Source organism: Equus quagga, chromosome 11 (assembly GCF_021613505.1).
Source record: "Equus quagga isolate Etosha38 chromosome 11, UCLA_HA_Equagga_1.0, whole genome shotgun sequence".
Lineage (NCBI taxonomy): Eukaryota > Metazoa > Chordata > Mammalia > Perissodactyla > Equidae > Equus > Equus quagga.
Window position 1 is genome coordinate 91502469 of NC_060277.1, and position 22588 is coordinate 91525056.

A 22588-nucleotide genomic window follows, 5' to 3' on the forward strand; every position below is an offset into this window, starting at 1 on the left:
GCTGTAAAGGAGGTCAGTGGAAGACAATGCGCCCTCCCACTGCGACCTGACGCCTGGTGCTCGGAGTAGCGTCATGTCTGGCAGGGAAAGGGCGCGGGCGTGGCGGACTCCCGAATCACGGGCGTGGCAGGCGCACGGTTCCAGGGTCGCAGGCGTGGTGGGGACGGGGCTCCCGGATCACGGGCGTGGCGGGAGCACCGCTCCTGGATCGTGCGCGCGGCGGGGACAGGGCTCCCGGATCACGGGCGTGGCGGGCGCACCGCTCCTGGGTCGTGCGCGCGGCGGGGACGTGGGCTCCCAGGTGGCGGGCGCAGAGCTCCTCGGCCCCGCCCCGCTGCGGCCCGGCGCAGCCCGGGGGAGGGCGTCCCTCCCGGCGACTGTGCCCGGCCCGGGACGTGGCGCCTGCAGGGGCGTGGCCGGGGCTGGGCGGGGGCCGCTGCCTGCCGGACGCCGGGTCCCCGCCGCAGACGAACTCTTCTTTCCTGGACGTGACACGCTCCGCGCTCCCCGACCACAAACCAGGAAGCGAGGGGAACGCCCGGCGGGCGCCGAGGCCCGTGCGAGGCTGGGGGACCCGTGGGGGCGGCGAGCTAAGCGCGGGGCGGGGGGGCGGCCATGGCAACGCGTGTGCGCTGGGAGGGGACGCGTGTGGAGCGCTTCTTTCTCCACATTTCGCTGCTCGGGCCCCCACTCACCGCCCCCGCCGTTTGAATAGCTGTTCTGTCTCGGCGGATCCCCGCGTCGGGGCTGCCGATTGTTTAGCTCCCAGACTGGCTGGCTCTGTTGAATTTCCAGACGCCTCTTTGGGACAGGTCCTGGGGGCCGGGGGTGAACTCTGTTTTCAGGAAAAGCCAGGCACAAATAACTTTGCCTCTGCGCTCCTCTCTTTTGATCCTCTTATGCCATCTTGGCCTGCGATGTGGCTGGGACAATGACCCCATTTGACAGATGGCAAAACTAATGGGTGAAGTGACTTGGCCAAAAGCACATCGCGAGATACAACACATAGAAACGAGAGAATTCCTATCGCTCCGCTGTCGGTCCCTGGAGTGAAGCTCTGGGAGGCCCTCCGTTGGTGGGCTCAGAATGCGACAGGCCAATCTCCCTCTTTTTCTGCCTGCGTCCTCTGGTGAGGGAATGGCAGGCTTCAAGCATCTCCAAGCCATGAGGGAGGGAGGACCAAAGTCCTGCGTCCTGCTCTGGGCTCCCCAGCTTCCTTTTACAGAGGACTCCACCTTTCCCCTCTTGTCTTCTCCTCACCTCCACTTTTCGCTGCATCACTTCATTAAGATCAGAGGCTAAGGACCAATAGTTCTATTGTCTCGTTAATAAATCTGGATAAAGACCAATTCAGTGTTCTCATTTGGGCAAACCCCTTTCCCATTCTGGGCCTCAGTTTCCTCATCCATATTATTTGAACCCTTAAGAAGCCTTCCAGCACTGATCTTCCAGGATTCTAATTCAGATACTTTCTCTACAGGCAACAGCCTGCCATAAACAGGTACATTTCTTCCTTTTCTCTGTATTATAATTATACTTACCTCCCCAGAACCTGTACACATAGAACTCAATGACGGTTTATTTAATAAGTATAAAGATACGCCTTTGCCTGTCCCCTCTCTCCTAACAAATTCGTAATGATAACCAAAAGCAAGAAGAGAAAAATGAATGTTTATCAACCTTTTCTAAGTACCCCTGCAATGCCCTGGGTGAGGCTGGCGAGGCAGCAGAAATAGTTCAGTTCACAAGCTGGGTTGGAATTTGATCTCTGCCGCGTCCTTACTGCTCCTGGCCATGTCGCCTCTTTGACCTGTGCATCCTTAAGTGTTCCCTGGTCCATGGATATATCAGAAACAATGACTCCCATTTTACAGATGACAAAACCAAAGAAGTGAAGTGACTTGGCCAAGAGCGCACAACAAAATGTGAGATGGTAGACGCAAGACCATTTCATTGTTTGTTTGATAAAGATAATAGTACTGTTTTCCAGGATGGTAGGAAGCTCGGCTGGAGTAGAAGGGGAGGCTATCTGTATGCTGTGAACTGCAGTAGCAGCAGTAACACTGGAGTCTAGCATCAAGCTAGGAGAAGCCTTTCTCTCCTCAGGTGTTTGCATCCGATCCATAAACAGGGCTGGGCATAGGCACCGGACACACAGGATGAATGAGACATGGTGTTTGCCGTGGAGGAATGGGCACTGCAGGTAGGGGAGAGCCGAGTACCCAGCTTAGCACAACACCTCAAGGCGGTTTTCATAGCATACACAGCCATGCTGCCTGAGCTCAGGTGGAGAGGCGGCACACTGCCCGTCTGGTGTAGTGGGTTGGTTGGTTTGGTTGGTTTTAACATCTCTGCCATCATTGGCGTCTCCCTTAAGGGAAACATGCGCAGCTCAGGACCTGCCACCCTTCACCCAGCTTGGGTGCTGCACCTAAGGGAGAAGTCAGCCGAGCAATTCCCCTGTCCCTTTCTCTTGGGGTCTCTGGGTCACCCTGCGTGACTTTTTGCAAAGGCCTTAGGAACAAGTTGGCTGGCTTTCCGTGGCTCAGCTTCACTGGAAACACAGCAAGTGGTCATATTCGGAGTGTTTGGTTTTTTACCTTGTACTTGAGTAATACTCTAAATGTTTTCAATTTATTTTCAATTAAATTTACATTTATTTATACATGTATATGGTTCAAATACACGTGCATGTGGTACAAAATTCAAAAGGTACAAAAGAGAAGACAGTGAAAAGTAAGGACTCCCCTCCTCTGCCCTCACGCCTCCCAATCCCCGTCCCCAGAGGTAACCATTTGTTTTCATTTTTTATATATCTTCCCAGAAAACAAATATTCTCTTTCAGGAATTTTTAAAAAGCCATGTTTGTCAAGACATGGTCTACAGACCACTGCAGTCAGAACCCAGAGGCCGGTGCCCAGCTCTCAAACATTAAAGCCGGAGAACATTGCTTTGAAGAATTTGACAGCTATCATCCTGTGGTTGGAAAGATATTTCTGTATGTGCCTATTTCTAGAAGAGGAGATGGAGGCCAAACCTGATCAAATTCACGCCAGATCTAGAACCAGAGTTTGCAACACTTTCAGCTACACTAACATTTTGCAGACTGTGTGCACGAGTGTGTGTGCCCTTAGCAGCACATCCTTTTTTGAAATGAAATCACACCTGGGAACACACATGTGAAATAAATCAAAGCAGAGTTCCTCCTCCTATTGAAGTGGGGGAGGGGTGGGGTGGGGGCACTCACCAAGCCTCCCCTGCCTTATGACGGCCCCTGTGGCACCTCTTTAGAACCCAGGGGTTGAAAGACCACAGCCTCATCTTAGGTGACATCCTGGAGGTGACAGGAATTTGGTATTTGGATGGTCAAATCTAAGGTGGGAGGAAGGAATCGGAAGTTCCAGCTCAGCTGTCCCCGTGTCAACCCTGGATACCCCCAGAGCCTGGTAAACTCCGGTCCTCGTGACCCTCAAACCCATGGAGGGCTCTTGTACCCATGGAGAAGGCTGCTTGGAGCCCACGTGTCTCTAAGAAGAGAGGTGGCCGACCTGCTTTGAGCATCCACATCCCCATCAATTCAAGCATAATTCTTGGATCCCTCCAACATGTCCAGCGCAATCAACTCCAAGCGGTTTAAAACTAGTCCCCACCCTCCCTTTGCTCTCAATATAGCTGGAGAGAGAAGACATAAAAAGAATGATAAGGACATTGGGCAGCTGTGTGCCGGGTGAGGGCTAAAGGCAGGTGGGCAGGCAGGTAAGTGGTTTCTGGATGGGCGGTGGTGAGAGAAGGCCTGGGGTGGAGGCGGGAGAAAGGCTGGGGCTGGGCAGAAAGGATCTGCAGGAGACACTGCCTTCCAGGGGAAGCTGGGCCGCTCACTGGAGACTCGGTCAGAGTCAAAGAAGCCCCAGATCGGGACCTGAACCCTTAACCCCCGTTAATTTAACTACCTTAAGGGACTTGGGTTAGAGTTTAGGTCTTCGCAGCAAGAAGTTCCATCCTTCAGACTTGCTTCTCCATGAATAACAACTCGGTCCTTCCAGTGGCCCCCCTGGCTCGCTGGACTCCATCCACACACTGGCCTCCTGCTGCTTGTTCCCTCTGCCGGAAGGCTCTTCCCTCAGGTGTCTGCATAGCTGGATCTTTCTGCCCCACACCTGACCCGCGAGGCTTTCTCCAACTGTCCTTGGTGAAATAACACCCCTGGCCCGACGCTCAGTGCCTGCTTTATGTTCTCCATAGCGTATACCACCGCCTGGCATTCTATATATTTGCTTGTTGGTTTCCTCTCCCATTAGATGTGAGCTTCATGAGGGCAATCATGGTCTGTGCCCCTGGTGCCTAGAATAGCACCAGACACGTGGTAGGTACGCAATAAACATTTGTTGAATGAATGAAAGCATGAGTGACTCCCTCTTAATGATTCTCTGCAGAATCCTCCCTAGGGTGGAGAGGGGTGCTCACATTGGCCCAGAGCTTTGATTTTGTGGACGGCTACGTCCTGGTGCAATTTCACTGTGTCATGAGCATCATAACAGCACAATTATAAATCTCGCTAGAAGGTACAGGTGTCAAGTCGAACCGGCTCCTCAGGGTGGATGATGAGGATCCTAGAGGGGGAGGGGAAGACCTTTCCCCCCCCCCAGGAGGGGAGGTCCCTTGGAGAGGGAGCACCACAGGGCTTGGGAGGAGGAGGTGGAAGACGTGGTTCCCTGCATGGTGCTGAGTCACCACAGACACTGGGCTGGGGATTGAGAGAGAGGAGGCAATCATGCATGATGGGAGTGGCGGTGAGGCTGCCAGCCAGGTGTCCCTTCCTGTCCCCAGACTCAGTGCCCTTAACCTGCCCTTGGCTTCCCAGATGAATCAGCAAGTTCTAGTGTCTGGGGTTCATTGCGACACTTCCCCTGGGCCGACTAGAGGATCTTGCGAGACATTAAGTAACGCACCTGGGAGTGCAGGAGGCTCAGAAAGCCAGCAGCAGCCTTGGGACAAGGGTCATCGAGGGCCAAGCCTGTGTCTCTGTGTGGAGACACCCCAGCCCAGTCCCCAGCTAGCGCTGGGAACTTGGGGATGGGGGTGCTTCCCAGACTTGGCTGAAAATCAGCACTTCGGGTACAAGCAGTTGAAGAAATACAGTTTCAAGGCGGCAAATCCTCATAGAAAATGGACGCAGGTGTGCCCCGTTTTGAGCCACCACTTACAGGAAGAGTGAAGAGCCACCAAGGAGAAACGATGGGGTTATTCCTCATTCTAGAGAAGGCTGCTCCTCGGGGACGTTGTGCATATGTGAACTGGAAATCATTGCCTTTGTAAATACTCAGCTTCCACATAACAACCATTTGCAATGTGGCACTCCCTGATTTATAGTCTGCCTTCAAAGACACAAATACTTTCTCCCATATATACTCTCCTCAGATTCTCAGAGGACCCTGTGAGGTACCTATAATGATCCCCGTGTTACAGATGAGAAACCAGAGGCCTGGAGTGGGTAAGTCACACAGTTCAGCCGGGCCTACGGACCTGAAGCTCTTCCCAGCACATCACGCTGTCCCCGCATGATTCCTAGAACGGCTCTGGGAGGCTGATGCAGGGCCAGAGCTATGATCCAGGTAGCAGATGAGAAACCGAGACCCAGGGAGGTGAAGGCTCCAGACAGATCCCGACTCTGAGCCCAGCCTTTGGAGTCAGACAGACGTGGGCTCGTGACCTGGGTTCACCCCTCACAGCTCTACTTGGCACGTACTTGACCCCTGTGGGCCTCGGTTTCCTCATCTACACAATGGGATAATAATACCTCCATGCTGGGGAGCTGCAGGGTGAACTAAGTGATGGATGTTATTGCTCAGAGCAGCGCCTGACACGTCACTGCTATTATTATGCCTGTCATTCTCGTTATTTTTACAGTATCTCACACTTCTTATGTGAAATGTCCACAGAGACGTGTGACAGAGAGTCTCCTCCAGGGACAGGCAAGATGTCACCCCCTCCCTCAGCTCAGCCTCTCCCTCCCCTCCGCACCCTCACCCCATCCAGAAGGTAACACGGGGCTGCTTCTCTCCCAACCCCTAGGAGCCTCCCTGCCACCTCCTGGCCCGCCTCTCAGCTGCCCTGCTGCCTTGGCTGCGGATGAATGGCATCCCCCGTCGCCCGCCCGCCGCGTGTGGTCACCCTGCCTCCGCCTGCGGCAGGGCCTGGAGCCGGGACGAGCCTGGCAGGCTGCCAGTGCTTCCTTGGTAGGATGCCCCGGCCCTCCCTCTGGGCCCCTCTATTCTGGGAGCTGTAATTTAGACAGGCTTCCCTACCCGAACTGCTATCTGTGGCAGCAGTCACTGTTCCCAGGGGCCCTGCCCACCCCCCGCTAGACTGCCTTTTTGTAAACAGCTCCCAGGCTGCCCTGTTATCTTGGGCGCCGTGGCTCTGGGGAGGAGGCCCTGCCACCCTGGAGATATAAATGACCCCTCAGTGCTGGGGGAAGCTGGCCCGATGTGGGCAGAGGCAGGATGGAACCCATGGGAGCCCAATATAGCAGCCCTCAGGACCTGCCCCTGAAGTTGGCCAGGGCAGGTAGGGTGCAGAGAAGAGGAGAGCCTGTCATTATCCCCCCAACACCCTGGGGACTGGGTCTGCCTGGGTTGTGGTCTCCCCAAAGGCCCCTGCTCAGCCACAGGGCCATGAAAAGAGGGGCAGTCAATAACAGCAACGAAAGTGATCTTTCTAAAACACAAGTGTGACTGTGTGACTCCTGAGCTCCAAACCTTCAGTGGTTCCCCATGGCCCTTAGGGATGAAACTCACAAGACTCTCCACCCTCTGCCTTTTCTACCACCTCTCTCACCTCAGGACCTTTGCACAAGCCCTCCCCACTGCCTGGACACAGTTCTCCTCTTCATCGAACCCCTACTCATCCTGCAGGTCTCAGCTTAGAAGTCACTTCTCATGGAACCTTCCCCCAACATCACCACATATACTCATGCCTCCCTGGTCCTCTCCTTGGACTGGGAGGGGTGTCCTTCCCCTGCTCGCTGGAACCACGAGGCCCTTGCCTATGCACCTGTCTATGTCCCTAGCTGACTATAAGCCCTCCCACGGGAGGAACTCTGTCTGCTTATGTTGTTTGACCAGCACCTCGCCCAGTCCTGGCACAGCAGGTGTTCAGGAAAAATTTGTTGAAAGAATGTATGAATGAATAAATGAATGGCTCCTCTGCCCCTCCAGGATGAGGGGGTCTCTTGAGGGGGGTTGCTACCTCGTGCCCTTCATTTTCCCAGAAAGCCTCATGTTCAGAGTTCTGTCCCTTTGTTCTCTAAGCGTAACTTCAGGCTTGCTGCACTGTCTGTCCATCCTCATCTGAAAAATAGGGTCGCCAGGGCCAGAGGCCTGCTGGGAGGGAATCCTGAGGGGCTCTGGGATGCTCTGTAGGATAAGGCAGGCCTCCTTGGGTTGAGAGGGAGGAGAGCACAGAAAGAGAGAGTCCTCAGGCCATGGGTCGCTTACAAGCAACAAATCTGTGACTGGGGGGCAAGGCGGGTATGCATCGCACACAGCAGGGCAAGTGCTTATTCTGGCACTTTCTGCTGTGATACGGAGACATGCTTTGTATTTTGCTGGCTCCAAAGAGGGAAATCTAGAAGAATAACCTACAACTACAGCAACGAGGCTGGCGGCAGATGAGTCCCCGTTATCCCCATAAATTACTGGAGGGCCGCTGAAGTTTGACTATTCCTGCATCCAAATTGCCTTTCCTCCATCATTTCTCTCATCCTGCAACTTCACCTGAATTTGTGCCAGATCATCTGCCCCAGATGGAGGGTAGGAAATATGGTCACTGCTGCCCCTTCCACCTCCTGCGAGCATGTGATTCACGCCCAGGAATACAGCCATGGAGCCAAGGGCTAGGGCCCAGGGCTTTTAGGGAGAGAACAAGAGAGCAGTGGGGGCTCAGCACGCCACTTCCCTGCTCCTGGAGGCCACATGACGAGGTGGCCAAAGAAAGCCAGGCCTGGTGAGGACAATCAATCTAGCAGCAAGATACACCAAGTGCGCGTTCTGGGTGGATCACATGATCCAGACATGCTCTCATCTCTAGCCCTTCGCACTTGCTCTTCCCTCCGCCTGATGCTCTTCCCCTCAGATTTCTACAGGGCTTGAACTTCAGGTCCTTTTTTTTCTCTTTTTGGTGAGGAAGGTTGGCTCTGAGCTAACATCTGTGCCATGGGACACTGCCACAGCACGGCTTGATGAGCAGTGTGTAGGTCTGCGCCGGGATCAGAACCCGTGAACCCCAGGCTGCCAAAGCAGAGCGTTTGAACTTAAACACCACGCCACCGGGCTGACCCTCTCAGGTCTTTCTTTAACTGGCCCCTTCTCAGTCAGACCTCCCCTGGTCGCCCTATTTAAACTGAACCTCCCTCACTCCCATCCCACTTCCTCCTTTATTTTTCTCCAGAGCACTCACTGCTATCTGACATACTGGGTTCTTTCCCTTTCTCCCTCCCTTCCTCCCTCCCTTCCTTCTTCTCTGTCTCCTTTCTATAGAGTGTAATGTTGATTGTGTTTACAGATGTATCTCTGGTTTAGTCCTCTACTGCTGTATAACAGATGACCTTAAACATTTAGCAGCTTAAGACTATCGTTATATTATCTCCCGCAGTTTCTGGGAGCCAGGAATCCTGACGAGGTTCCAGTCATCTCCAGGCCTGAATGGGGCAGGAGGGTCTGCATCCAAGCTCACTCACGTGGTTGGTGCCAGGCCTCTTGTCTGCCCTGGCTGCTGGCTGCAGACCGCTGTTCCTTGCCTCTGGGGCTCCCTGCAGGGCACACAACATGGCAGCTTGCTTCCCCTGCAGCAAGTGATCCGAAAAAGATGGGGAGGGAGAGAGCCCCCAAGACAGAAGCCACAGTCTTTTTATAACCTATATTGGAAGAGATGTCCCTTTGCTTCTGCCCAATGCCAGTGGTCACTCAGACCAACCCTGATACAGTGTGGGAGGGGACTGCAGGAGGGTGTGGACGCCAGGATGCAGGCATCATCGAGGCCATCTGGGAGGCTGGCTACCACAATTCCCAATACATACTCAGCACGTAGAAGACACCCATGAAATAGTTGTAGAATGAATGAACAAGGGCAGGAAAGACTTCAGCAGAATGCGTGGTCTGGGCTTCAGTTCTCATGGGGAGCTAACAGCCCTGCCCACTGCTCCATCCCTGCAGGATGCCAAACACGGTCAGCTTTCCTCACACCCCTCCCGGCCTCCACAGCGCCCTCTTACAATTAAACTCCACCTCTTCCCAGCCGTGGGACCTTGGGCAAGTTTCCCAACTCACAGGCCTGTTGTGGGTGTGAAAAGAGAGGAGCATGGAAGCACCACAGTGTCTGACACACACAAGCCCTCAGTGAATGCCCGTCATGGGCAGTACTGTGTGCTAGTACCGTGTACTCATACGGGAGGGAAAAACCAAAGTTCCTCCGTGGCGTCAGGAGCAGTTTGAGAGGTGTGTGAGGGTGTGTTTGTGTGTTTCTATATAGGTTTGCTCTTCTGAGAGCAGCGGCTCAGAGGAGCTGTCCCATGTTGGCAGTGCCTTGGATGGATCATGTGGTCCAGATACCAGGTTTATCACTTGAGCCACAGACGGTCACGTGCTGGGGCCTTAGTCATCCAAACAGGCAGGACAGACTGGCAGACAGGCAGGACTGATGAGCACACGACTGCTGTCTATTTACACTGAGTAGCATGCGTCATACCAGTGGATCTTAATCTTTTTGCAGGGAGGGGTGGGGAGGTGGTGTCACAACCTTTTGAAAGTTGACGTGAAACAAACATTTGGACGTAAACACAAAAAAGTATATATAATCAGGCCATTCACAGATGGACCATAGACTGTGGCCTCCTTGAAGGCGATGACTGGAGCGTGTGTTCTGAACAAATGAATGAATGCATGCATGAATGAATGAAGAAAAAAGAGTCAACTGCCCAAAAGGCCAGAATCTTGGCATCTTTGCTGGTTTGCTACCCACATCTTCTCCCCTTGTGTCATTGCCTCAGGGGAACTGGTGGCTTCCAGAGACCTGCATTCAAGTTTTGCCTTCACCACCTTTCCAACTGTGTGACCTTGGACTTGTCACCTAACTTCTCTCAGCCTCATTTTCCTCATCAGGAAAATAATGTGAATTACAGAGAGTGTTCTGTAAGCTACAATGCCTACTGAAAACAGGAGGCACTCTTATTTTGGTAGGATTCTTATTCTGGCGGACGCATCTAGATTTAGGAAAAAGGAACTAAATGTTCATATCAACCAGCTCCCGTCAGCACAGACTGGCCTTGGGGATGGGGAGATTCCTGGGTGGGGTGGTTTGCTCAGAGAAAGGTGTGAAAGCACCCTGAGCTGCCAGCCCTGTCTGTTGTTAGCATATCCACAGTCCGATAGCCAGGTTCAGCACAACTGAGGCTGGGACAGCTTGCTTTGGTCTCATTCCAGGCCTGAGGCCACGCCCTGCACAAAGAGACGAGATTGAGAATCACAGGATCCTTCAGGCAACACATACTTCTTGAGCAGCTACTCTAGGTCAATGTGTGTGCTAGGAGCGTGGGAGCAAACCCACTGTGGGCCCCGCCCTCTTGGAGCTGACGGTCTGATGGGATGTGGATATTAATCCGTCACCAGGAGCAGTACAGGGTGCCGTGGAGATGTGTAAAGGGAGGTCCTGATCTCAGGGTGGGACGGGGGTTGTGGGCAAGGCAAGTGTCCTTTCAGAAGTGACATATGAGCTGAGCCCTGAACTCAGTGAGGGGCCATGGATGGGGTGGGAAGTACTCTGGGCAGAGGCCACAGCAAGTGCAAGGGGCCTGTGGTAGCTCATTTGAAAGTCTGAAAGAAAGCTGGTGTGGTTGGAGCACACAGAGTGAGGGCGATAGGGACATGAGATGCAGTTAGAGAAGCAACCAGGGACACAAGGCAGGGGAGACTAAATCGTCTTGTTCTCTTCGACGTGACATTTGCAAAGACAAAGGAACTGGAGTGGCAGAGTTCAAGTCTCTGAAAGCTCTTACACAGAAGAAGTGTGCCTCAGAAGCCAAATGAGAGGAAAAACCCCAGCAAGTGGAATTTGAGTCAGATCGCAAGGACTTCCTGGCCCAGAAAGGGCTCTGGGGCATTGCTGTCTCTACGTCACCTGTTGTGTCAGTCAGGTAGCAGAAAAGATTTGCTCACTCCCTGCTCTGTCCTGTTCCCTCTGCCACATTACTCCCCATCCTTGCTGGGGCTCGGGGAGGACAGTGGCCAGCTCCGTCCGTCTGTCAGTAAGGGAGAGCCGTGTAGAGAGGGCCTGGGAGCGGCGGGCGGGAGTGGGGAGAGGGGAGAAGGCAGCACCGTACCGCGTCTCTGGGCTGTTCGGGGGGGAGGCGGAGAGGAGAGGGCCGGGCAGGCAGCAGCAACCAAGAACAGGAGTCGGGGTGGGACAGGAAAGGAGGGTGGGCAGGATGGGGCATCTCCAGGGGGACCCGGCCCCTGGATTATGAGTCTCCTCTTTATCCTGGAGGCACCTCAGGTCCCAGCTGCCTTCCTGCTGAGGGACGAGACAGAATTGCCCTGGCGGTCACAGGTCAGGCAGATCTGCCAGTTGTTCTCTGACGCTCTTTTGGGAAGACCTGTTTGCATGGCTGGGTCTAGAATGTGAGCTCCCTGAGGGCAGGATCTGTGTCTTGTTCAGTATCACATGTCCCGGTGCCTGAGGCAGTTAACATTTGTTGAATGGAAGACGCCACAAACAAAAGAATACTGCATTGCAGTGATGGCGCAGAGAGCAGGAGACTGTCCCCAGCTACCGCTGGAGCCAGCTCTGAAGATCTGAGCCTTGATCTGTGTCACTGTCACATTCTTCCCAGGACCAAGGTAGGGGTGGGGCAGCCTATTCAGATCCAATAAAGGGCAACTCAGAACTGAGAAATTTTAAAGGTAGGCCATGTGATGTTCTGGTTAAGAATGTAGCTCTGCAGACAACTGCCTGCGTTCAAGTCTTGCTTCTGCCACCTCCTAGCTGTGTGAGCTTGGACAAACGACATACCACTCTGTGCCTCATTTTTCTCATCGGTAAAGTGGGGGAATTCATAGATTATAGGGTTGATGTGAGAATGAAGAGTGGAGCCTTTTAAAACACCGTTTGCACACAGCAGGTGCTCCATCCATGTGAGTGACCAGGAAAGAGATTTGTTCAGCCCTGGTCGCTAAGTCCCAGCACAAGGCCTCAGACCCAAAGGCCCTACAACAGATCTTGCAGGATTGTCTGAATGGGGACACTCCTGGTGGTCTCCACTAAGCCCACCTGCAACTGTCACCAGATCCCTGAGGGACCTTTGCCTTCTTCAGACAGAGAAGTGCAGACCTGGACATCTGGGGCTGACTGCCATTTGCTACACAGCATTCTTGGGCAAGCCACTTTCTTAATGTCCCCAAGCTTCTCCTTTTTCACTTGTAAAAATGAGAAGAGTAAAACCCCATCTGCCAGGGTTATTGTGGGGATTACACACCCAGTCGGTGCTCTGAACACAATCCTTCCCCAGGTGGAGTGTAGGGACCAACTGTGCAATCTGCCCCCTGCCCGCCCCTGCCCCTCCCTCTCACCCCTGCCCCTCCCACCACCAGGTCACATTCCTGGACTCACTGGCTCTAACCTGAAAACCTTGGGCAAGAGTCACACCCTCTTTGTGAAGACCAGCTGGAGCGCTCCATCCCTGGGTGCCTGAGTCAGGGTTCAGCAGAGACTCCTGTCCCTGTCACCTCAGATGACTTCTGTCCCCACGAGCTCTCTGCCAGAATGACAGAACTGAGTGTGAAGGTGAACCCCAGGGGAGGAGAGGAAATCTGTGTGCTGGGCAGAGGCCTCAACCTGCTGGGCTAGGATGCGGGTGGGGTGGGGGTGGGAGGTGGGGTTCCCCTTCTTTCTGTCCCCATCTTTAGGCACATGGCTGATCACCCAACTTGCTTACTCACTGGCACGATGAGAGGAGAAAGTTTAAAGAGAGATAGGCTTGTGTCCTGCAAATCTTAGTGTAGGGGAAATGAGGAGTTTCTCCATTTGTCGCACAATGGCGCTCCTGTGTGCCTTGGTGTTCCCATCGCTGGAAGGCAGAGCTGGGCGGTAAGAACTCGCTGTAGGCAGCGACGACATCGTCTGCCCACCCCTCCCCCACCCCCACCACTGAATTTGGAAACAAGGTTGAAAGGGTCACTAATTGCATCAAAGGGTAAGGATTTGAATATAGTGCCTCCTGGGGGCGTGGGGCCCTGGGCAAGTCTTTGATCCCTCTGAGTCTCAATTTCCCTGTTGTAAAATGGGCATAATACTGGAGTGACCCAGGCGGTGTGAAGGTTAAATGAGGGAACACAAATGCAGCACAAAGGTGGAGCTGAACCCAGCAGGGGACTTGTTTCATTCAACAGAAAACATCTAAGGCCTACTGTGTGTCAGGGTCTATATGCTAGAGACTAAGGGGACGTTAATAAATAAGATCACCATGGTCTCCGCCTTCAAGTTGCTTACAGGAGAGGAGGGGTGGCAGACACCGAATGAGAGGGACGGTGTAGGGTAATGGTTAAGGCGAGCAGGTTGGAAGCCCAGCTCTACCATTTACCAGCTGGGTGACCCTGGGCTAGCTCAACTCTTTGTGCCTTGATTTCCTGACGGTAAAATGAGCCATGCCCACTGCAGAGGGTGGTGAGGATTACATGAATTGACACCTGGAAAAGTATTTACAGCAACTACTGATGTGGATTAAGGCTGCCCCGGGTAGAGAAGCCCAAGGTGACCTGGCCTACATGCCCAACTATATGACCCGGTGGATTTTTATAGTATGAATTAGGGCTGCCCCAGGGAGAGAAGCCCAGGGCATCCTCGCCTACATGCCGATCTATATGACCAGATTCGTATCTAAAGTTATATGACCACACAATAACCAGACCCCATCTGCACTGAAATCATTTAATGACTTTTTACATCATCTTTTCTTTTTCCAGTAAAAATAAGTCACGTACCCGTGCCTTATAAATTTAGCCCTAACCCTCAACTCAGGGCAGCAGCAGCAGCTCTTCACTGCCCATGGGTCCTGTCCCTATGCAGCAACTCTTTACTGCCCATGGGTCCTGTCCCCATGCTATCCCGTACTATTCTCTAAATAATAGAGCACCACTGCCAGACCTTGAGAGTCCAAGAAATCTTTCTTTCGACTCTTTGGCTCGCCGACCCCGCATCACTACTGTGTCCTCTGGCAGCACGCATGTGATCAGTGTAATAAAAGGAGCTTGCGGATATGTAACAGGGCAAGAGATGATGTGGGGGCTGAGCTTGCCCAGCAAATGGGGCGGGCACGTTCCTGAGGAGGGAGGTCCGGAGCAGAGAGCAGGGTGTGCTGGAGAGTGGGAAGAAAGGGTGAGGAGTGAAGGCAGGGCTGTGGGATGAAGGGGGGCAGCGAGCCCGTTTCAGGAGCTGGGGCGCTGGGAGTTACTTGTCAGTAAGGGTTTTAAGGAGCAGGTTTGCAGCTTTAAAGCGTTGGTTCCCCTGTGCACATGTGGAAACACGGCACACATCTGTCGTGTCTATTAATGCCCTCCTAGCCCCCAGCACAGAGATGAGGGTAGTTCCTTGCTGACCCTGGCTCCCTCTCTGGTTTCCAGCCCCATCAGCTTCCAGATCACTCAGGGCCTTGAAATTCGCTGGCTCTCTTCGAGGAGTGGAGCACGGGGAGACCAAGGGAGGACCGAAGTTCGACCCAGGCCTGGGGGCACCTCCGTTCTCCCCACCCACACAGCCCCTTTGTGACCCCATGAGTCCAGTGTGCCTTTCTTTCTCCTCCCCACCAGGCTGGGAGGGCAGAAAGGGAGGAGGGGAGTGTGGCTGGGAACGGACTCCTAGGAAGCAGAGGAGAAAGTGGGTTTTTTATTTACAACCCCACTTGCAAAGGGGCAAACTGTTGGGCGGTCGCCCAACCCTGTTGACAGAGTAGGGGAGTGGGAGAGTCCCTTTCCCGGCCGGCAGTCCTCTGTAACCTGTAACGGGCGGGGGTGGGGGTGGGGGGCCGGGGAGTGTCCCAAGGGCAGGGCGGGGCGGGGCGCTGTGGCTCCGCCTGGAGGGCAGAGGGCACACAGGGGAGAGAAACAGAGGAACTGCCCTTCCTGGGCTGGGTCAACCGGTGCTTACCACCTGGCTCAGGAGCCAAGAACGGAACGAGGGGCTGGAGGTGGGGGTGCATTTCTGCAAATCTCAGAGATCAGAGCCCTGAAGGCGGCGGTTGAGAAAGTCCACAGCCCTGGCACTTCCAGGTGTGTGGGCGGGGACTTCTGGAGAGCCCCGCAGCCGCCCTAAGGCAGGTGCCCCCACCACGCTCCTCTGAAGGGGTGCGCCCCCTCTCCGCCCTCCTACCCTCTCCCGTTGCGTCCCATCCCACCTTCGCCGGCGCTCCGGGAGTCTCCGGGGCAGCCGGGAGGCGTGGCCCGCGGGCGGCCCGCCCCTTTGATGTGCGCCGGCGCCGCCGTGATTGGACAGTCGCTTGTGACGTGCGGGGACTGCGGAGGGCCCGGGTGCTGCGGCTGCCGCAGCGCTAGCCGCGGCTCCGGCTCCGGCTCCGGCTCCCGGGCATTTAAAGGGGACGCGGCGGCGGCCCGGGGGGATGGGGGGCAGGCGGAGAGGACGGCCCAGACGCACATCATCCACGGCCCCTTGGGACTGGAGGGACTCGTGAGCCGGAGCCCAGAAATACGGGGGTGGCTAAGACACCGCGTCCCCCCCAATTCCCGTAAGCACCCCTAGCTCCATCCTGCGCCCAAATACCTCAGCTAGCCCCTTTTCCCACTCTTTGCAATCCAAACTCAGCCGGGGCAGACCTCGGCCGCCGCCGCTCCCCACGTGAGTCCTGGGCTCTCCGAGGTAGGGGAGGGCTGGGGTCCCAGTGTGGGGTGGGGGCTGTGTGGAGTTTGAGGGCGCTCCTTCACGCGTGTGTCAGCGGGGGCGTCCCTGGAGCGGAGGAATGAGTCCCCCTTCTTTCCCCTATCCAGGAAGGTGGTGCCCGGGTATCTCTCCCTCCCCGTACTCGGACAAAGCGAAGGAATCTGTGCCTCCTTGCTCCCTGCCACCCACGAGTCCCCTGGGCTCCCCTCGGCTCCCCGAGCTGCGCACCCCCCGCCCCGCATTGGAGCGAAGCTCCCGCCAGCTGGGGGTGTGCCAGAGAGCCTGCTTTCCAGCCACCTCTAAAAATATCTCTCCCCCAACTCCACCGGCAGCTGCCACCTCCCTGCCCAGTGAGGATCCCCTCCCGGCTTGTTCACCCAGGCAGGGCGAGCCCGGAGGTGACTCCTGGTCCCAGCTTCCTCGCTGGCCCCATAACTGCGGGTCATCGCCACCAGCTAGTCAGGACAGCAAGCTCACAGCCTAAGGGAGTCTCCAGGGCAATAGAGGAAGCTCTGGCTGCGATTTTCCCAAGAGGCACCAGAGACCCCTGAGTTCTAAATATGATTCTGATGCTGTGTGACCCCCAGGATATTAGCTTGACCTCTCTGGGCCTCTGTTTTTCCTATCTGCTGCTGGCAGTCGTGAGCAGGGAAGAGACCACGGTGAAGTTTGGGAGTGCTATCTCAGGGAGGGAGAGAATTCCAGCTTAGTGGCTGAATCTGATTTCTAGTGATTGATACAAGGAGACTTGGTCTTGGGTAGACAGCTTGTTCCTGTGGTATCTCTGGGGTCCTCTCCCCCATCCCCATCCTGCACATTTCCGGTGGAAAACTGTTTCCAAACCGTCTCAAGGGCTCCATCCATTAAGAGGGGAATTTCAAACTTAGGGCTGATGCCAAAGAGAGGCCCGTTTCCCTCCCCCATCCCCAGGGGACCCTCCCAGCCCATTCCCATAGATGTCATCTAGGAGCTTTTGTGTAAAAGGCAGGAGGAAGCAGGGAGGAATTCGTGATCCTGTGTGGGGTCAGGGAGGCAGGCGCCACTTTTAGATGGGACTGGACTAGAATAGGGACTGCCTGCCGCCCCTAAGCAACCCGCTCTCCCCTCTGCTCTATCCTGTGCGAGAAGCTCGGAGATCCTGTCCCCCTTTTCTCTGAGGGACTCTTTCTGGTGACCACAAAAGGATTTGATCACTCAGGACAAAGCTGCCAGAGGTGAGTAACCTTTCTGAATGTCACAGGGGCCAGATTCCCACGGGACCCCGGGTCCCTCTGACTATACTGTAAGGGTGGGGTGTCACAGCATGGCCTTCTCAGGTTCCAGGGGAAGAAACTCACTCAGGATGCCTGGCTCTCTGCTCTGGGGACTGAAAGAAACAAGGGCAACTCACCAAACAATAAATGTTTAACCGATTTCCCTAAATACTATTGTTAGATGAAAAAAAAACATAACTTATGTGTTTTGCTATGAGAAATGGGAAGTTTTGAGCATGATATTGCAATAGAATATTCCACCAAATAAAAGAAAGACAAAGAAACAAGGGCAAAACAAGGAAGCTTGCTCTCCGGGTGGCGCCAGAGGCCCTGTGCATCTTTGCATCTGACCCTCGCTGTGCCCCGTGCCCGGCACGTGTCCGTCCTGTTTGCTTTTACAGCGGGAGGGGCATCCCCTGACCTTTCTCCTGAGACTCACCTGGCCCAGGGCGGACGTGTGATATTAGCCAGGACTCTGGAAGGCTGGAACTGCCTCCAGATGGGGCCTGGGGATAGCCCTCCCACCCTCCAAAACATGCCATTCCCGCGTCCCATGCCTCGCTCCCCTTCGCTCCCACCTTCTCCTGGACGTGTCTCTCCTCTCCCTTTTTGCCCACTGCCCCGTTCAGCTTTGGCCACCTCCCCCAATTCCTAGATTAAAAATTCTTAGTGCAAAGGCTGAGACCCACATCCCATCCTTACCACAGGGTTTAATGCACGGGTGGTCTGAGTGGGGAGGGAGGGGGTAATTCGAGATGGAAGGTGAGAGAGGCCCTCCCACAGGCCCTCCGACCTGTGCCCTGCTCCTGGGATGTCCCAGTCTCTGTCTTGTGGGCAGTAGCTTCCCTCTGCTGTCCTGGGATGCTCTGGGGAGAGTGTCACCTTGAGAAAGTCAGAGGGGTTTCCAGTGTCACCTGCTGTCACCACCAGAGGGCAGCAGCCAGCCAGACCTTTGCTCCTTTCCCTGGTCTAGTCTCCTGGCTCTTTCCAGACCTGTCCCAGCTGCCTCAGGTCTCTGTGTCACCCCAGGGTGGAGGGTGGGGTGTGTGTAGGGAGGCACTAGGGGCTGTAGGTGTGTCCTTTGTAGTTGGTGAAGGCCCACAAAGCCAAACCTGTCCCCAAAGCCACACAGCAAAGTCGGGCAGAAATTTCACCCTGACTCTCCTGTCTGACTCCTGGGCCCCGGAAAGCACCAGGGAGGCCAGTCCCGGATCACCTGTGGTGCCCAGGGGTCCTGGCCCCCCAGCTGGGGTACAGTGAGCCTGGTCATCTGCCTCTTCCCTTTTGAGGGCAGAGGGCAGGCAAGGCTGTGGCCAGGTGTTCATGAACCCGGCTCTGCCTCCCTGAGCTCTTCTCATCTGCTGCATTCATGGGACTGTGGCGGGCACTGAGAGAATATGAAAGAAGGTGATCTGTAAACTGTGAGGTACCGCATACAAGAAAGGGGAAGTGGTCATACTGGAGAAAAAAGCTCTGGTCTCAGACTCTGAGATCTGGTTTTGAGATCTGTCTCTGCCACTTACAGTGGGTGACCTTTGAGCAAGTCGGTGTCCCTCTCTGGGTCTCCATCAATATCATCCCTAACCTCTCCAGCATTGTAGGGGGTTGTAAGAGGATGCCTAGCAAGGGCTTTGTGGTCTGTAAGTGCTATGCCTGTTTGAGGGGTTGTTTTTACGGAGCCCCTGGGAGTGGCTCCTGGGGCTCAGCAGAGGGGATGGGGCCAGGTGGGCATTAGTAGTGGAAACAGAGCCAGATGACTGGGCACCCTCACACGGACCTTGTGTGGTTGTCAGGAGCTCTGGACGACGCCTGGAGGCCAACGGAGTCCCTACAGGTGCTGCTCAGGGTGATGCACCGACAATGAGTGGGTGTTTTCCAGTTGCTGGCCTCCGATGCCTGTCTAGGGTAAGTGGGGCCCTCCAGGGGTCTCTTAGGATGAGGCCTCAGCCCCTACATTCCCATCCCGGAGTGGGAAGAGCCCTGCTGAGCCCCTTTTAGGCTTTCCCTCCCCTCTACTGGGCCTCCACTAATCCCTGGAAGCTTCCTTCCCAGGCGTGGGGTCCTGATACTTTACATCCTCAACTCCAGTGGTGCTGGGCCACTGAGACACCCAGATGGACGTTGGTGAGAGCAGAGAGCGTCTCTAGGGTTGAGGTCAAAGGGATGGTTCTATTAGCGAGGCAGATAGCCAGGTTCAAATCCCAACTCTGAAATGAGGAGCTTGGACTTCTGTCTCACAAGATGTGCTCGGCCATAAACATCACAGGAATATTAGAGAGGGAGTTAGGAAGAAAGCAGAAAGAAGAGTGGTTCCATCTCAGATCATTGGGGTGGGAGGCTGGGAGGGAGAAAGGCAGTGTGATGGATATGCTGAAGGTGGACCTGATCTGCTCACTCTGCCCCTCTGTCCCCTACAGCTGCTGTCAGGCAAAGGTGGGAGGGACAGGCTGCCGAGGGATTCTGCTGTCTCCATTTGCTTGCCTTTCTTCGTGCCCTCACACTTGCCCTGTTGTCCCCCGTCCTCTCCCATGGCCCCCATCAACATGACTCTGGCCCAAGATCTACACTTCCTGGAGCTCCCCACCCCCACTCCGTCTTCCTGTCCAGTCTGTCTCTGCGCTCCCCTAGCATGACTTCCTCCTAGCCCCCTCCTTCCCCACTGCTGCCTCATGTCTGCATGTCTACACTACCTGCTCCCTCCTCCCCTGCCTTTTCAGCCACTGCTGCTCTCTTTCCTCTTTCTTACCTGTCTCCCAGGTATGTCGCCGCCTGGTGCGGGAGGCTCCTACCTTCCCAAGCCCCACTGCTTCTCCTGCTGCCCGCCTGCTTCGGACTCTGGCAGAAACCCCACCCGCTGACACAGGGAATTGGCAAGTGACTAGTGATGACCTGTCAGCACAGGGTCCTAAAACTCCCCAGAGAAGCTGTATCCCATCCCTAGACCCCTGCCCAGTGCCATCTGGCTAGAAGCAGCTCCCAGAGAGCCTTCCTGAGTCTTGTGTGGTCAATTCACTTACCTGGTTATTCCAAGAGCTAAAATCCAGTTGTCTGGCCAGGACAGACACCCAGGCACCTAACTCTCCAGGCCCAGCCCTTAGCTCCTATCCAGGCCTGAGGACCCGGCACTCATCGTCCACATGTCTTGGACGGTGCCAACAAGACTTCCCTGGAGCCTGGCTTCTTATTGTCCACCACAGTCCCACCTGCCATCAGCTCGGCCTGGTCCAGAGGGGAATGAGGAGGCTGCTCCGGTTGGGTGAATGGGTGGTTCCCTTGACTATGTTAGGGAAGAAGGGAGTGGAGAGCTCCCTCCACCCTCCCGGTAGCTACACCAACAACAGGAGTCACTAGAAGTCTCTAGCACAGTCTAGTCCAGAAACCTCCCCGAAGGGGTGACCCCTTGGAAGCTGCTTTTCCCCATTTTTAAGCTGACCCTTGTTAAGCCCCAATGGCCCCAGATGAGGGTAGCAGAAACAGGTGCCAAGGATGCCCTTCTGAGTTCGGAAGGAGGATGGTCCTCTGAGGATAAACTCCAACGCAGTTAACTAAGAGGTGCCGAGAAGGGAGGTCAGGGAGGGGGATCGGGGGCAGGGGCGGCAGGGAAGGCTGGGCGGGGGGCGGCGGCGGCCTTGGCTACTCCGCCTAGGTTAACCAGCTTTGGGTCCTCCTCAGGTCTTGGACGTGCCAGCGCCTCTGGCCGTGGCCCGCTAACCAGCCTCTCCCGGGCCGGCTCCCGCCGCGCCCCCTCTCGCTTGCTCTCTCCTCCTCCTCCTGCTCTTCTCCTCCCTGCTCCCAGGACGGCGGGATGGCCGCGCAGGGCGCGCCGCGCTTCCTCCTGACCTTCGACTTCGACGAGACTATCGTGGACGAAAACAGCGACGACTCGATCGTGCGCGCCGCGCCGGGCCAGCGGCTGCCGGAGAGCCTGCGTGCCACCTACCGCGAGGGCTTCTACAACGAGTACATGCAGCGCGTCTTCAAGTACCTGGGCGAGCAGGGCGTGCGGCCGCGGGACCTGCGCGCCATCTACGAGGCCATCCCCCTGTCGCCAGGCATGGGCGACCTGCTGCAGTTTGTGGCCAAGCAGGGCGCCAGCTTCGAGGTTATTCTCATCTCCGATGCCAACACCTTCGGCGTGGAGAGCGCGCTGCGCGCCGCCGGCCACCACGGCCTGTTCCGCCGCATCTTCAGCAACCCGGCGGGGCCCGACGCGCGGGGGCTACTGACGCTGCGGCCCTTCCACACGCACAGCTGCGCGCGCTGCCCCGCCAACATGTGCAAGCACAAGGTGCTCAGCGACTACCTGCGCGAGCGGGCCCACGACGGCGTGCACTTCGAGCGCCTTTTCTACGTGGGCGACGGCGCCAATGACTTCTGCCCCACGGGGCTGCTGGCGGGCGGCGACGTGGCCTTCCCGCGCCGCGGGTACCCCATGCACCGCCTTATCCAGGAGGCGCAGAAGGCCGAGCCCAGCTCTTTCCGCGCCACTGTGGTGCCCTGGGAAACGGCCGCCGACGTGCGCGTGCATCTGCAGCAGGTGCTGAAGACGTCCTGAGGACGGCGGCCTGCGGGGGGCGCCCGGGCGGGGAAGGGGCGAGGAGTGGGGAGATCGGGAAAGACAAACCTAGTTTTTTTAATTCCCTTTTCCCTTTCGCTTCGGTGTGTCCCTCTGGGAATTTCTGGAATTCCGGGCTTGTCCATTTGGGGGCTGGGGGCGGGAGTTCGGACAGCCCCTATCTATGCAGTTAACCCAGTTCGGCTGCCCCGCCCAGTTCCTCTGCAAAACAATTATTCTGGAGTCTGGCCCCACCGGGGAGGTGCGCATACCGGGGAAGGCAGCAGTGTTTCTAAAAACCTTGTCCTCCAAACTGGGAGGACTGGGTTCCCTGGGAGGGGAGAGAAGAAACGTCTCCCGCTGCTTTAACAGCTGCCTCGGGCCGTGTAACCTCCCCTCTTCCAGATCCCGAAATCCTCCCGGCTGCACCCGGCTCCCCGCCCAAGGCCCCAGGCCTAGATCCTGCTTCACCTACCGCGACCCCACCCTCTATCCCTTTTCTTCTTGCCTCTCTTCCCCCACCCACCCCGCCAGCATCCCCAAAGGAAAAAAAGCCAGAGGGAACAGTCGCCTCCTGGTGGTGGAACGAGGTAGCACACTGTCCGGCCAGCAAGGGACCTCGCAGCGTGCGACAGTGTCTCCTCGCACCCCAGCCTCGTCTATGCAGCAAGAGACCAGGGATTTTACCAAAGTCGCCTCGCGGGCTGGGCCCTCTGCGCCCCCCACCTCCGCGGTGGGTCAGAAGGCCTTGATATTTTAAAGCAGAGCCAGCAAAACCCAAGCCCCTCTTCCCTCTTTGATGTTTTAGAGCTATAAAGGAGGTGAAGGGGGAAGAGGTGAC

General features: G+C 55.9%; 2 protein-coding genes across 5 annotated transcripts; one reads left to right on the forward strand and one right to left on the reverse strand.

Annotated features, from left to right (window-relative positions):
• Positions 1-115: 115 nt before the first annotated feature.
• Positions 116-15698, reverse strand: LOC124247237 (cuticle collagen 34-like). The gene is made up of 2 exons (XM_046676311.1): positions 15415-15698; positions 116-590 (listed from the first exon to the last, which is right to left on the reverse strand). Exons 1-2 carry the CDS (start codon positions 15696-15698, stop codon positions 116-118), a joined length of 759 nt encoding a protein of 252 aa, XP_046532267.1.
• Positions 15618-22580, forward strand: PHOSPHO1 (phosphoethanolamine/phosphocholine phosphatase 1). Of its 4 annotated transcripts, none has more exons than XM_046676811.1 (5): positions 15618-15918; positions 17068-17153; positions 18986-19097; positions 19950-20062; positions 20865-22580. In XM_046676811.1, the coding sequence occupies exons 3-5, from the start codon at positions 19053-19055 to the stop codon at positions 21745-21747; spliced, it is 1041 nt and encodes a 346-aa protein (XP_046532767.1). In that variant the 5' UTR covers positions 15618-15918; positions 17068-17153; positions 18986-19052; the 3' UTR covers positions 21748-22580. The 4 variants fall into 4 exon arrangements, with proteins under 4 accessions (XP_046532767.1, XP_046532768.1, XP_046532766.1 ...); XM_046676812.1 differs by having other exon boundaries at positions 15618-15897; XM_046676810.1 differs by having other exon boundaries at positions 15618-15787.
• The last annotated feature ends 8 nt before the right edge of the window (positions 22581-22588 follow it).

Bases quoted from the DNA above. Each gene is read 5' to 3' on its own strand.
- LOC124247237 (XM_046676311.1), bottom strand. From the start codon at position 15,698: ATGTGCGTCTGGGCCGTCCTCTCCGCCTGCCCCCCATCCCCCCGGGCC. The intron at 591-15,414 runs GTAGGAGGGCGG...CCCCGCGCTTAG, and splicing joins ATGGGACGCAACGGGAGAGG to CTCGCCGCCCCCACGGGTCC.
- PHOSPHO1 (XM_046676811.1), top strand. From the start codon at position 19,053: ATGAGTGGGTGTTTTCCAGTTGCTGGCCTCCGATGCCTGTCTAGG. The intron at 19,098-19,949 runs GTAAGTGGGGCC...CCTGTCTCCCAG, and splicing joins GCCTCCGATGCCTGTCTAGG to GTATGTCGCCGCCTGGTGCG. The intron at 20,063-20,864 runs GCAAGTGACTAG...GGTCCTCCTCAG, and splicing joins CCCGCTGACACAGGGAATTG to GTCTTGGACGTGCCAGCGCC.